Source organism: Chelonoidis abingdonii, chromosome 16 (assembly GCF_003597395.2).
Source record: "Chelonoidis abingdonii isolate Lonesome George chromosome 16, CheloAbing_2.0, whole genome shotgun sequence".
Classification (NCBI taxonomy): Eukaryota; Metazoa; Chordata; order Testudines; family Testudinidae; genus Chelonoidis; species Chelonoidis abingdonii.
The window spans coordinates 14,554,748-14,570,633 of NC_133784.1; the positions used below are offsets into that span (position 1 = coordinate 14,554,748).

Here is a 15,886-nt window from a genome sequence, read left to right on the forward strand (position 1 = left end):
AATGCACCACTTCCAACAGCGTTGCAAATGCTGCAAATGTGGCCACACTGCAGCGCTGGTAGCTGTCAGTGTGGCCACACTGCAGCATTTTCCCTACACAGCTGTACGAAGAGAGCTGTAACTCCTAGCACTGCACACCTGCAAGTGTAGCCAAGGCCTAAGGCGGCGGTGTGATCCTCACTGGCAGAACACTCCACACTAATGTTTCTTAGCCCTATCTAAGGCATCTTAACCCAGACTACTACAGTTGTTAAACTGATGTCATATGTATATAGCGTCTATTCCTTCATAATAAAGTTGCCATTTTGCTGACTGGTGTTGCTAAGGTTCTATTTGTCCCATAAACTCAAGTCAGAAAGGCAGAAGTTTGGAAAGTTACAAGCAAGTGAAAACGAGATTAGAAAGGAAGCATTCATGCCACCTTTCCCCCTCTGGCCGTGGCAAGCCTGGGGTAAATCTGCCCCACTCTGGGCAGTGTTTGTCTTCCCTCTTCTGTGCTCCTTTGGCCATATTTTCAGGGTAGGCCTCGGGGTCAGCCTACGGGGTGATCCGCCAAGAAACAAAAAGGAAACAGTCTCACAAACACAAAAACAAAGGGGGATATCTTTCCCTGCCTTCTCAGTGGGGCAGGGTGTTGTCCGGTTGCTTGCCCAGGGGTGTCTGTCCTAGCAGACACTTGGGTTGGTTTCCCCTATGGGAAGGAGCACAGCCTCTCACCCTGGAGAAGCCTATTTCCCTGCTGCCACTAGCCTGTATCTCTCTCTCTCTCCCCCACTTGCTCTCACCAGAGGAGGCATTTTAAAAGGTCTCAGGCAGCTCCTAATTGGATTCAGGTGTCCCTAACTGACCTGAGGTAACCCCTTCTCAGCTTGTAGGAAAAGAGGCCTTTAACATTCTAGGGCTAACAAGCGGGTCTTACAGGAGGGTGCTCCCCGCCCACCCCACCCCACTCTCTAGACCTTTTCCTCAGGCCCCTGTCCCGTAAGCCCCTGGGCAGTTCCACCTGTATGCCTCGAGCTAACTGCACGACCTGCCTGTTGCCACATAGTGATGGTGAGGAACCCCATTGGGCCAGCCTGTATTCTAACCTAGTCCCATGGCCCGCTGGTGATATCAGCTTGTGGCTCCTTCACAGAGTTGTGAGAATGGATATGCACTTGGTGCTGTTCACTTCCATCCCTGACGCCTGTCCCTTTTGCAGCATGAGGGAGATCCTGGAGCATGCCTGTCTTGAGTGCAACAGGTTACAGCCCCTATTCCGGCTTCTCCTGGACTTCCTTTTATGTTTTGGCTACACTTCTCCCCACACCTCTTTATATATGCACACCCGATCTGTGGCCCCACAAAGTTGCAGGACCTGTTCGTCAACCTCCTCTTTGCAATGGCCAAAGTGGCTATCTATAAAACCAGGAGAGAATGTTGGCTGACGGGGTTCTCTACAACTGTGGGGCCTATTTCCAGTCCTCCCTGTGTTCATGTCTCCGGGCAGAGTTTCTCTGGGCAGCATTCGCTGGCTTCCTTGACACCTTTGAGGAGCCGTGGGTGCTGTCTGGGATTCTCTGCTCGGTGTCCTCTTCGGGGGTCCCTAGTTTTGACCCTCTGACCCTCACACCCATCCTCATTATTTTTCTGTTGCCCACCATAATTATTTGAGTCCTGAATTCAGTGGATGCTCCCCATAGGCTGCTATCTACCTCCTGCAACCTAATATGGGCATCTTCTTTCAGCCCTCTGGCCTGACTTTGTCACAGTTGTTAGCTGTGTGGTGAGCTCTCTAAATGATCTGAAAATCAAAAAGGAATCATGCAAAAAGTAGAAACATGGATGGATTGCCAAGGAGGATACAAAAGAACAACACAAGCATACAGGGACAAAATCAGAAAGATTAAGGCAAAAAAAGGAGTTACATCTAGCAAGGGACATAAAAGGGAGTAAGAAGTCATTCTTTAAATGCATTAGGAACAAGAGGAAGAGGGAGGAAAGCATAGGTCCTCTACTTGGTCAGGAAGGAGAGCTAATACTTGATGACATCAAGATGGCTGAGGTGTTTAATGCCTATTTTGCTGCAGTCTTCGTTAAAAAGGTTAATGGTGACCAGATACTCAGCACAATAAATATTAATCGCTAGTGGGAACGCAAGACAAAATAGGGAAAAAACAAATTAAAGAATATTTAGCTATGTTAGATGTGTTCAAGTCAACAGGGCCTGATAAAATTCATCCTAGGGTACTTAAGGAACTAGCTGAAGCCATCTCAGAACTGCTAGTAATTTCTTTGAGAACTCAGAGGATGGATGAAGTCTCAGAGGACTGCAGAAGGGAAAATGGAAAACCTATCTTTAAAGAAAGGGACAAAGAGGACCCAGGGAATTATAGACTGGTCAGCCTAATTTTGATACATAGAAAGATACTGGAACAAATTAAAAAACAATCCATAAGCACCCAGAGGACAATAGGAATGATCGGCATGGGTTTGTCAAGAACAAACCATGCCAAACCAATCTAATTTCCTTCTTTGACAAGGGTTCTGGCCTATTGGATCGGAGGTAAGCAATACACTTGATATATCTTTATTTTAGTGAGGCTTTAAGGTGGGTGCATAACTGGTTGAAAGAGGCCCAGTTGCATATAGAAATGAAAAGTCCCTTTACTTTATCTTATGCAGTTTGCCATCCTCCTCTCCCCCTTTTTTAAAGCCCCTCCATCCTCCTCCACTGGCCCAGTTGGTGTATGATTTTACTGTCTTTTGTTAATTTTACATTAAGAACATAAGAATGGCCATACTAGTCAGACCAATGGTTGACGGTGTGCTGTGTGAAGAAGTACTTCCTTTGTTTTAAACCTGCTGCCTATTTATTTCATTGAGTGACCCTCATTCCTGTGTTATGATGAAGTGAAGGAATAAATAACACTTGCCTATTATTTCTCTACAGCATTTGTGATTTTATATACTTCTATATTCCCTCCCTACCCCCCATCATCTCCCTTGTATGCTGAATAGTGCTAGTCTTTCTAATCTCTCCTCATATAGAAGCTGTTCCATACTCCTACTCATTTTCATTGCTCTTTTCCAATTCTAACTTCTTTTTTGAGCGAGGTGACCAGAATGGCATGCAGTATTCAAAGAGTGGGCCTACTACGCATTTATATAGTGGCATTATATTTTCGTTTTATTATCCATCCCTTTCCTAAAGGTTCCCAACATTGCTTTACACCTCCCTGTTGCCCTTTTATTACTAGAACAAGTTTCGATGGTAGCCTCCCCACATTAAATACTTTGTCCTTTTCTGTTGTTAGTTTCCCAGGCATTATTGAATTTCAGCCAATTTCATTTTAACACATTCTGCATTTCTTCGAAGTCCAATAGCTATTATACGGCTCTTTCTTCAGGGCCCTGTCAGCATTTTAGTCCTGATATCAGTGGTTTGTAAGTGCTCTCAAACTTCAACTGAATCATATTTGGCTCGATTCCACTGATTAGCTCCAGATTAGTCACTGACCTGGTTGATAGCCCATATTCTGCAAATATGAGGAAGCACTGCCTCCTTCCCTAAAGCTCCAACTATTGTTATTACAGTCAGCCTTGGACTAGTTGAAATCCCTTAGGAGTGCTGAGCAGTGGCATTTTTACAGGCTGCTTCAATATGCAAAAAACATTGTGATCTACCTTCCAACTTGCCCATGAGGTCTATAGCAGCAGAGGGCCATTAGGGGCTGTTACAATGCCTTTAGGCTGTTAAGGGCATCTGATCTATAAATCTCTTCCAATCCTGCCCGTGCTATTGAGCGACTTATCTAGTGTCTCACAGAGACCACGGCATGGATGTAGACTAGCTACCAGACTCAACCCAGACAAGTCTGAGTAATGCTTACAGGATAGAGGAAACAATTAGGGGAAATGGTGGAAATTATGTCACCTCCCTGATCAATGGGAGCCACCTTCACTGACTCTGTTTCAGTCCATTACTAAGACCCCTGAAGTTGTCCTTGATTCTGTTAAAACTTCATGGATGTAAGAGATTCTTCCCACGTGGGTTGCACTAAGTAGACATTCCCCAGAATCCTGACAGATACCTTGGTCGTTTTCTCAAACCCCTCTCCCTTGCTATTTGCTATTCTGCTCCGAGTCAGGACATCTCAAAGACCATTTTCTTTTCCCCTACTTTGCGGCTCCCTTTCAACAGCTTGTCAGGTTGATAGTTCCTCTGCTTCTTAATCTGTTCATTTCATATCCATCCAGGGCAAAGCATCCGTCAGCAATGCTGAGATTGAACAGTTCCATACAAATTTCCCTTCCTTGTTGCCACCTTCTCCCATCTTCCTCCTCTACACCAACACCTTCAACAGATGTGTGAGCCGCTGTAAGTCCTCCTGCAGCTTACATTTCATGCATGTGTAGCCCCCTCCTGATTTTGCCCATCTTCCAGAAACAGCAACACTAAGGGAATGTCTACACTCCAATCAGAGGTGTAACTGCAGCATGTGTAGGCACAATAGCAATGAAACCAGGGAAGTACACATTTTACAAGCCTGCTTGGAATTTGGGGAATGTACTCAAGCGGCTTGACCATGCTGCCAAGGCTTCACTGCGATCATTATTCGAGCTAGCTAGAGCAAAGGCAGCTCACGAATGTCTACAGTGCTAGACTCAAACCTCTGATTACAGTGTAAACCAGGGGTCGGCAACCTTTCAGAAGTGGTGTGCCAAGTCTTCATTTATTCACTCTAATTTAAGGTTTCGCGTGAAATACATTTTAACATTTTTAGAAGGCCTCTTTCTGTAAGTCTATATTATATAACTAAACTATTGTGGTATGTAAAGTAAACAAGGTTTTCAAAATGTTTAAGAAGCTTCATTTAAAAATTAAATTAAAATGCTGATCTTACGCTGCCAGCCTGGGGTTCTGTTCACCTAGGCCGGCAGCGGGCTGAGTGGGGCCTGTGGCTGGGACGTCGGCTGGCAAGGGGCCTGCAGCCGGGACCCCAGACCGGGGGTGGGTGAAAGGGGATTCAGGGATCAGGGCAGAGGGATGGGGTGTGTGGGGGGTGTAGGGCAGAAGGATAGGGGCTGTGGGGGGGGTTCAGGGCAGAGGGCTGAGGTGTAGGGCAGAAGGCTGTGGGAGGGTTCAAGGGTCAGAGCAGAGGGCTGGGGGTGTGTGGTGGGTGATGACCAGAAGGCTGGGTGTGTAGGGGGGTTCCAGGGTCAGGGCAGAAGGCTGGGTGCAGGGGGTTCAACGGTCAGGACAGAGGGCAGGGGGTGTGTGGAGGTGCAGGGCAGATGGCTGTGGGGGGAGTCATTCAAGGGTCAGGGCAGAAGGCTGGGGTGCTCGGCTCATGCGGGTGCTCCCAGACCCCTGCCCTGAGCAGCTCATGGCAGGGAGCTGGAAGGGATATGCCCTGTTCCACCCCCTTCCCCAAGGCCCTGTCCCTACCTCTTCTCTGCCTCCTCTACGGAACAGCAAGCACACTGCCACTCTTCCCCTTCTCCCTTGCAAGGGCCATCACCTGATCGGTGCAGGGAAGGAGAGGAGGAGGGGCAAGAAAGCAACACGCTGGGGAAAGAAGCAGGGGAGGGGGAAGCTTGGTTGCCCAGGACCAAGCTTCTGCCTCCTGCCCCTACAGGGGAGAGCGGTGAGCGGGGGGGCTGAGGGCCAGGACCGCGGCAGGCAGCAGCATGCCACTCAAAATTGGCTTGCATGCAGTGTTTGGCATGCGTGCCATCGGTTGCCAATCCCTGGTGTAAACATACCCTTGGTCATCTGCATCTGACTGTCTTAGCTCTTTCATTTGCCATTTTAATGTCCTTATTTCTCCTAATTTCTTCCTGTCTAAAATCAATCTGTAGCCAACTAACTTGATATTCCTTCTTGTCTTGCCTATAAAGAGGAGGGTTGTGGTAATTTTTTCCTAGTAAAGAAATGCAACAAATAAGGATTTGCCTTACAGTAACAAGCAGAAGTACAAGATGAGCATAGAGGGGGATGAAAACCAGGTTTCCTTCCCCTCTTGTAGTACAATTACATACATACAGCCCTCACCTGCACACAAGGATTCATCAGAATTGCACAATCTCTGCAGTGCACTTATTTTACTAGCAGCATGAATTTCATCCTGCCATTAGAAAGCCAGATTATCAGTAACTTGATTTATAAAGAATTAGAACATCATGGAGACAAATGCATTATATGAAACTTCCCCAAGAGATGTTCAGATCTAATTCCAGGGAAGTGCCTGCTTTTCACTCAGTTTTCCACCTGAACTAATGGGGCTCCAAGAAGCAAACTAACTTGTCCGGAGCTCCAACACAAACAAGTGCATGGCTCACCAGGGAGTTTAACCCAGGATGCTTCTGGTTACAGGTCCTCTGTTGTAGGCTTTAAACTAAAAGAGTCCTCGAGAAAATAAGGCTCATCTTGAGGTTCTGGTCTTACCATTATTCCTTTGTCTGAGCTATGATCTGAGATTATAAAATATCTATAGAAGCTCAGATGCAGCGTTCTTACCTATCTGCAGAGGGTCTTTGACAGCCCGCATCCGGAACAACTGCTCGCCCCGCTGGAACTCATCTGCACTGCCATTCGCCAGGCAGGAGTACAATCTAAGAAAAGCAAACATAGTTCCCTTTCAAATACAATCTTCACTGGAAAAAAGCAGAGCTGCACCCCATTCCCAACCTACAGGAGCACCAAGTGTTCACTTCTTTGAATTCATAAGGATAGTTTTAGCTAAGAGACATGAAAGGGCACAAACTGAAATTTGGAGAATTTGTTTATTTGGGTAGGTGAGGCATAAGAGATAAGTGACTGCAGTAAAGAGTTCTGCCTCCATAGCACCATAGAGTGAAGATCCATTGTAAGTGGCTCTGTGCTTCTTCTGTATGAGAGAGAGACAGATGCATCATTTAGAAACAGGATTCAGCTGATGTACTATCAGACCTGGTTATCAGTCTTCCATAGCTGCTGTTCTTTATCTTTTGTTTTTGCTAGGGATTTGGGGTGAGTGGGTAGGAATGTTATTTGATCTCCTCATCTCAAAAATCTGAAGTTAGTATTTTAAGATTTGGGCCAGCAATTTAATATTGAACACAACTGAAAAAATATTTGGTTCACAAACTATATGAGCAATTCAAATTAAGCTTTAGATTAAAATCTTAAGATTTTTGTTAATAGAATTCTTCACAAAATGTGAAGAGCACTTTTCCTCACTTAATTAGCTATGAATGTAGTTTTTAAGTTTTAAAACAAATGTATTAACTATTGTTTGTACTGTGCTTTGATCCTGTAAAAGAGGCATATATATTTTTATGCAGGTTTAATGCAAATCGACTACAGAGATTTTATTTTAAATTTAAAAAAATTCAGCTGGGATGAAGAATGAGAAATTTCATACTTTTCTCAAGAATGACTCTTCACAGCTGAGGGATGAAATAGGGATTTAGAATGCAACCGCTCTTTCAAATTTATGGTATTTGTGATGTTGCTCTGGCAAAAAAGCCAGGAGGTCAGTAGTTGCAATTTCAATATTTTGGGCAGTTAATGACTGCCTCCAATTTTGTTAATACAGTGGTCATCTTCTTTTTGGGTCTTAAATAAGTTAGGTCTTAAATAAGTTAGGTTTTGTTGAAAGTCATTCTTGCTTCATTTTTAAAGTGGGGACCATTCTTTTTGGTCATTTTTCTCTAACACCTTATCTACAAAAATCATTAATCTCTGTCTAACTGATCCTGTGAGTAATCACTGACATTTCTAGACATTTTACCAGGGATGGTAAGTAATTACCAGAGGCGATTTTTACACAGATAAAATCATGGTTTTTACCTCTTTGGGAAAAACTAGTTAGTCACAGTTTAAGGCATTTTCTATTTTAAAAACTGTTTCGTTAATGACCATCACATTATACTTAGTTTTAGTAACATATTCAAATTGTGGTTACACAAGGCAGCAGATTCGCATATTAATTTAGGATTGTACAAATAAAAATAAAACTGCAATGGGAGCAATATTAATACACAAGCTATGCATGTCATGATTCACATTTCAATATTTAATCATATATAAACAAAAGTAAAAAACATTTGATTGTATGAAAACCACGGTACAGAGTTGTAGGCTTGAAGCATTCAGAGTTGCAGATTATCAGTCCAGGTCCATTTGGGCACACAGCATTCTTTAGCATTCTTTGATGTAGTGGACAGACGAGTCTATTCCTCAGTTTTGAATGAATGTATCCAAAGTTTGAAAAAAAGTGTTCTGTGCTTGCGGGACCCCTCCCCCCACCACCACTTTCCTGGTTCAAACTGGGTTTAAGCAGGTATTTACTGTACCCTGTCTTAAATCAGTTTTTCCCCAGGAAATTGCTAACCCTGCATGTTACCATAAAGCCTTTGAAGTTAAACCTTCTACAAAGACTCAGCTTTACAGGCCCTTTTTCAGTTCCCAGTGTCACTGGTTCCAAATATGTACCATGACTACAGATTCCTTTTTAAGGGACAGTCACCCAAATGCTTAATAAGATTTGCAATCATTGCACCCATTAGGCAAGTTATTGGATTTTTTTACAGTCATCACATAGTGAAACTAGCTGCCTGTATTCCTCTATAGCTTTACTGGGCACATCTGGGACTCCTCCTCCCGTAGAGATCTTCCCCTGCCTCTGAAACATGTTTACTCTCATCTAAGTAGTGAAAGGAATTCCTGGAGCACTGATTTACTAGAGGGTTCTGGCTGCACACTGAATGCACACGCTCGCATCCCACAACTGAAGAGATTTATGGGAAATTCCTGAAGAACCACTCAATATTCAAAATTCCAAAAGAACCAAAAGCAGAAAGATTATTGATCAAATAACCATCGATATATTTGAAACCATGTAAGAAATCAGACCACTTCTCTGGCCCACCACCCAGGAGTTGAATTGCTATGACTAAGGGTACATCTACACAACTAGCAGAAGTGAGTCTCAGAGCCTGGGGCTACAGACTTCGGCTCACACTACAGCACTAAAAATGTGGATCAACATTTGGGCTTGGGCTGGAGCTTGGACTATGCTGCCCTAGGATGGGCTTCAGAGTCCAAGCTCCAGACCAAGTCACAACATCTACACAGCTGTTTTTAGCACCAGAGCGCAAGCCCAAGCCTTTGTCTCACTGCCACAGGCACCCTGAAAGACCTCCACAGGAATTCATGTCTTTTTCAGAATTTCAGATCTGTTAAATCCTGCCTCTTCAGCAACAGATTCAAACTAGGGAAAAACCCACACAAAATGTGCCTAAGATGCAGGCATTAGAATGGTACAAAGAGAGTGAGAGATCCCAATTTGATCCAGGACTCTCCTGTACTGAGATCAATTTGTTTCAAAGTACAAATGCGACCACAACAGAATATATTACCTGATATCCTCCTCGTTCTCTGGGAAGCTCCAGAAGGCGATCCGAAGCTGCAGCTGTTCAGGTACGGGGGGGTAGACTTTCTCCACTACCTCGAATGGAATGTGAAATGCCACCTGCTTCGCAGACAGTTCCACCAGTGGAATCACCAAACCATCTAACAGGACAAGCAATATTAGATACAATTACCCATAGATAAAGCCAAACTAATCAGAGGCTGAAACAGAAGGAATGGAAGCTATTCCTCTTATTTCTCTCCTTCAATTGGGTTTAGATACAAGGGAGTGGCAGCATAAAACTTTTCTAGAGAGTCACCTGCCAATCCAATGTCTGTTCCCAGCCCTAGGGCACAGGAGTAGCACACACTTGTGAACCCATCTGCTTATGTGTGAACCCTTTCTGTTAGAACCCTGTGGGGAGCATCCTGAAGCAAAGCCCAAAGGTAAGTGGGGAACATGAAGACTGGGAGATGGGTCAGGAACAAGAGGGGTCGTGGGCTATAATGGCAGAGAGAAAGGAGGGTCAGGGCAAAACTGGGAGGCAAGATCAAACCAGTATCTTAGATGCCTATATACAAATGCGAGAAGTATGGGTAATAAGCAGGAAGAACTGGAAGTGCTAATAAATAAATACAACTATGACATTGTTGGCATCACTGAAACTTGGTTGGGATAATACACGTAGATATGGATGTTGGCTTGTTGGATCGGTATAGTTTGCTCAGAAGGATGAGGGGGGGAAAAAAGGTGAGGAGGTGCTGCCTTATATATTAAGAATGTGAACACCTTGACCGAGGGTGAAGTGGACATAGCGAGATGCAAGTGTTGACAGTTCTCTGGGTTGGAGAAAGGAGGTAAAAAACAAGTGGTGATTGTTCACTGCTAGGAGTCTAATTACAGGCCACCTAACAGCGTGGAAGAGGTGGATGAGGTGTTTTCAAACAACTAAACAAATCATCCAAAGCCCACAGATTTTAGTCGGTGAATGGGGGACTTCAACTATCCAGATATCATGTTGGGAAAATACACGCAGGGCACAGACTATCCAATAGTTCCTGGACTGCAATTGCAGACAAACTTAGTTTCAAAAGGATTTGAAAAGCGACTGCGAGGAGAAAGCTGTTCTAGATACTTGATTTTAAAAAAATTGGGGAGGAACTCGTTGAGAATTTGAAAGTGAAGGAAGCTTTGGGGTGAAAGTGATCATGAAAGCATCGAGCTTGCCAATTCTAAGGAAGGGTAGAGGTGAGAACAGCATAGAGACACTGGATTTCAGGAACGCAGATTTTTCGGTAAGTCAGAGAGCTGACAGGGTAGTCCCATTGGGATATCAAGGACTGAGGGGAAAAAAAAACTGAGGAGGTTGGCAGCTTCTTTCAAAGGGACACTATTAAGGCCCCAAAGAAAGATATCCGAATGGGTAGAAAGATAGAAAATGTGGCAAGACCACCTTGGGTAACACGAGATTCTTGCATGACTACAAAATAAAAAAGTGAGTCATTATAAAAAATGGAAACGATAGGCAATTACAAAGGATGATATAGGGGAAATAACACGGAAATGCTGCAGGCCGGCAAGATTAGAAAGGCAAAGCACAAAATTTGAGCTTCACAACTAGCTACGGTAATACAGGGAACAAGAAGAACCCTTTTATCAATACATTAGAAGCCAGAGGAAGCAAGGACGGGTAGGCCACTGCTCAGTGAGGAGGGAAACAGTAACAGGAAATCTGAAAATGCAGAGTATGCCTTAATGATTTTTGTTCTCGGTCTGTCACTGAGATGTCTGAAAGAATGTCTAACAACGTGAATGCTTATGGGAGGAGAGGTTAGTTATAGGAGATAAAAGTTAACGAACGAAAGAGTAAGTTAAAAATCAGTTAGAAAAGTTTAGATGCCTGCAAAGTCACCAGGGCCTGATGAAATGCTATCCTAGAATACTCAAGGGTAAAGGAGGAGTATCGGGCCTCGTTTAGCTATATCTGTGGAAGTTCCATGGAGCGGGAGGATTTTTCAGAGACTGGACAAGGCAAATATTAGTGGCCCATTATAAAAGGGAAATAAAAAACACCAGGAAACTTCACAGCCAGATTAGTTTAACTTCTGCTGCAGGAGATAGATGGGAGCCAATTCAATTAAAGAAATCATCTGCAAAAAACTTGGAAAGTAGTAAGATGACTAAGGACTAGCAGCATGGAATTTTAAAGAATCAAATCGTGTCAACCAATCTGATTGCTTTCTTTGATAGGATACGAGCCTTGTGATAAGGGAGAAGGCACAGTCGCGCTCCCTAGGTGTATGTGATATACCTAGACTTTAGTAAGGCATTTGATACGGTCTCGCATGATATCCTTATCGATAAACTAGGCAATACAATTTAGATGGGGCTACTTATAAGATGGGTGCATAACTGGCTGGATAACCATACTCAGAGAGTGGTTAATGACTCCCAATCCTGCTGGAAAGGTATTAACAAGTGGGTTCCACAGGGGTCTGGTTTTGGACGGCTCTGTTCGATATCTTCATCAACGACTTAGATGTTGGCATAGAAAGTACGCTTATTAAGTTTGCGGACGATACCAAACTGGGAGGGATGCAACTGCTTTGGAGGACAGGCGGTCAAATTCAAAACGATCTGGACAAAATGAAGAAATGGTCTGAAGTAAACCTGATGAAGTTTCAATAAGACAAATGCAAAGTGCTCCACTTAGGAAGGACAATCAGTTTCACACATACAGACTGGGAAGAGATGTCTAGGAAGGAGTATGGCAGAAAGAATCTAGGGGTCATAGTGGACACAAGCTAAATTGAGTCAACGTGTGATACTGTTGCAAAAAAGGAAAAAGTGTTCTTGGATGCATTAACAGGTGTGTTGTAAACAAGACACGAGAAGTCATTCTTCCGCTCTACTCTGCGGGTTAGGCCTCAACTGGAGTATTGTGTCCAGTTCTGGGCACCGCATTTCAAGAAAGATGTGGAGAAATTGGAGAGGGTCCAGAGTAAGAGCAACAAGAATGATTAAAGGTCTTGAGAACATGACCTATGAAGAAGGCCTGAAAGAATTGGGGTGTTGTTTAGTTTGGAAAAGGAGAAGACTGAGAGGGGACTACGATAGCAGTTTTCAGGTATCTAAAAGGGTGTCATCAGGAGGAGGGAGAAACTTGTTCACCTTAGCCTCTAATGATAGAACAAGAAGCAATGGGCTTAAACTGCAGCAAGGGAGATTTAGGTTGGACATTAGGAAAAGTTCCTAACTGTCAGGGTAGTTAAACACTGGAATAAATTGCCTAGGAGGTTCTGGAATCTCCATCTCTGGAGATATTTAAGAGTAGGTTAGATAAATGTCTATCAGGGATGGTCTAGACAGTATTTGGTCCTGCCATGAGGGCAGGGGACTGGACTTGATGACCTCTCGAGGTCCCTTCCAGTCCTAGAGTCTATGAATCTATGAAGGTGGTTAGACTTTTTTCCATTTACTAGATGAGAAATTGCATGTTTTCGTTATGGTATAACCCAAAAAAACAGCACAAATCCCCTCCGCTGGTTCTGAATCAGTTTAAAATACCTAGAGACTTCACTAATTATACAGGTGGACACGCCTGGCTACGATAGTCAGTGCTACAAAGAGATGCAGATTTTTATTTTAATGTCTGGGGTTCCTCTCACAGCCTCTTTGATGGCCCCAATGAATCTTAATAAGAGGGTTAGTTTTTCTCATATCTAAAAATCCCAGTAAGCGAAAACATTATCTTCCCTTCCATCCCCAGAAACTTTAAAATGGAGGAAGGATGAGCTTGTGGCTAAAGCAAAGGAAGGGGAGTCAGGAGACCAAGGTTCTAATGCCAGTTTTGTCAGTCTGTGACCTTGGGCTAACCTTACTTTCCCCAACTATAAAATGGACGTATTATTTCCTAACTTACAAGAGCTCTGCAAAGCTAAATTGAAACCTGTAAAGTACTCATAGCTCCACATACTCCAGGAGCCTTACAATTGCATGATACAGGTGTTTCATGGTAACCAGAAAGGAGAAACTTTCCAAGAGATTCAGCTGCAATACTCTGACATCTCATGTTCCGCCCTTCCAGAAAACTGGTAAGGAAAAACTGAATTGTGATAGGATTTTGTTTATTCCACACAAAATACCACTGATTGTGACTGGTATTAACTGCAGATACACAGACATTAAGTAGGCACTATTTATTAGTGCAGAGGTTACTTTTAGCAGTACCACTGCGTCATGATATATTTCCCCAATTTGAACCTTAGAGTCCAAAAAATGGGGTACCAGCATGAATTCCTTTAAGCTTAATTACCAGCTTAGATCTGATATGCTGCCACCACCCAAAAATATAGTGTTTTGGGGCACTCTGGTCCCCCCAAAACCTTCCCTGGGGACCCCAAGAGCCAAATTCCTTGAGTCTCACAACAAAGGGGAATAAACCATTTCCCTTCCCCCTCCTTTCTCCCTCCCAGATCTTTCTCGCCCTGGGTACACTAGGAGACCACTGTGATTTAAACTCCTTCAATCACCACACAGAGAAATCAGGTTTTTTCTCCCCCTTATCCCCCTCCCCAGGCTTTTCCTCCCTGGGTTATCCTGGAGACACAGACAGATTCAAGCTCCGTGAATCTAAAACAGAGGAAATTCACCTTTCCCCCCCCCCACTCCTCCTTCCCTTCTCCCACCACTTCCCTGGTGAGTACAGACTCAGTTCCTTTGACCCTTAACAAGGGGAAAAAATTAATCAGGTCATAAAGAGAAAAATGTTTAATAAAAGAAAGAGAGTAAAGATAATCACTGTAAATTCAAGATGGAATATTACAGGATCTTTCAGCTTACAGACACTAGAAGAAAGTTCCCCCCCAGCACATAACCAGTCAAAATACCGTCCAGCAAAATACACATTTGCAAATACAGAAAACAATCAAAAAGACTATAACTGCCTTTCTTACTTAATACTCACTATTCTGAATATATAAGAGACTGTAGCAGAGAAGATTGCAAGAAACTTGGTTGCACGTCTGGTCCTTTCAGGACCCAGAGAGAACACCACAAAACCCACAAAACACAAACAAAGGCTCCCTCCACTGACATTTGAAAGTATCTTTGTCTCCTGATTGGTCCTCTGTCAGGTGTTCCAGATCACTATTTGTTAACCCTTTACAGGTGAAAGAGACATTAACCCTTAGCTATCTGTTTATGACACGCCCCCCAAATCAACGGCAGTACCACTGGGAATATGTACTGCCAAATTTGTCAAGAGCTCCTAGATCACAGCTTCTCAATCCACACCAACTCCACTACAGCTCTCCTTCCATCCTCTTCTTTAATCTATAGAAGGGAATTGGTTATATAACTTAAGATCCCTCCTTTCACATATCAACCACACCAAAATAATTACTGAACTGGACTATACCCCATAGCCTGCTTGCTGTATTCATCTCAGATGGCCTGCTGGGAACAAAGCCTTTTCCTTCTTCAAATAGCTCCTGAGACTCAGCCAAAGACTCTTACAACTGGTGAGCTTCAGCTTTCAGGATCAGACTGTAGACAGGAGGAAGCCACAGCGGCAGGCAGCTTCTAGGGATTTTTGCCGTCCCAAGCACGGCAGGCAGGCTGCCTTCGTTGACTGCCTGCGGGAGGTCCCCAGTCCCGCGAATTCGGCGGCAGCCTGTGGGAGCCGCCAAAGCCGCGGGACCAGCGGACCCTCTGCAGGCATGCGCCGAAGGCAGCCTGTCGCCGCGGGCGCGACCAGCAAGAGCGCCCCCCAGCACGCGCTTGGCAACTGCTGGTGCCTGGAGCCGTCCCTGCACAGGAGGATATGTAAGCTGATCTCCAGTCATATTAATCATTCATTAATATTAAAGTGTCCAGCGGTCCCAACCAGATCAGGGCAGGATTGTGCTGGGTATTCACAAACATATCACAAGACAGTCCTGCCTCAAAGAGTTTATAATGCTTCATATGCATGAAAGACTCTCTCGTGAACTCATCTGAAGGTCAATTCACAATGCTAGCTTGTGGGGCGATAGGACTGGCTGGCACTTTCGTAACAAAATGTACGCAATCATCAAGTCCATTCCGAATGCAATATGAGGCAGGGAATCCTGGTGAGAAAAATATATCATCAGTTAATGCTTTACTAATCTTGTGATATTGTGAATAGCAGATGTACACAATTATTGTGTTTTCCACACACCTTACAAAGGCGCCACACTCTGGCTGACAGCCAGCAAAATCGCAGAAAAATTAAGAATGGACTTTATGTACTGCAAATAAGGTCCAATTATTACTTTTCCATAATTTTCCAGGACTGTCACATCTCAACTGCAATTCGACATATCAATCCGCTAATTCAAGTAGGCACATAGCAATCACAAAGCAGCAAAGAGAGGCTCTGACCTACGGTAGCCTACTGAAACCTTAATTTAGGCATTCTCTAACTTGAGTTCTCAGCTTTCAAATTAAATAACTTCTTTTAACCTATTAATGTGTTATTAATA

General features: G+C 43.9%; 1 protein-coding gene across 9 annotated transcripts in view; it reads right to left on the minus strand.

Moving 5' to 3' along the window:
• The window catches only part of ZSWIM8 (zinc finger SWIM-type containing 8), a 135,068-nt gene that overhangs the window by 63,164 nt on the left and 56,018 nt on the right, over positions 1–15,886 (minus strand). For all 9 annotated transcript variants that reach the window (XR_012657090.1, XM_032778294.2, XM_032778295.2 and 6 more), the window contains 2 exons: positions 9,388–9,541; positions 6,503–6,597 (listed from right to left, as the gene is read on the minus strand). Coding sequence is in view for 8 of the 9 variants with exons in the window: in XM_032778294.2 (XP_032634185.1) it covers positions 6,503–6,597; positions 9,388–9,541 (249 nt within the window). In the remaining variant the exon portion in view is untranslated. The remainder of the gene's footprint in view (positions 1–6,502; positions 6,598–9,387; positions 9,542–15,886) is intronic.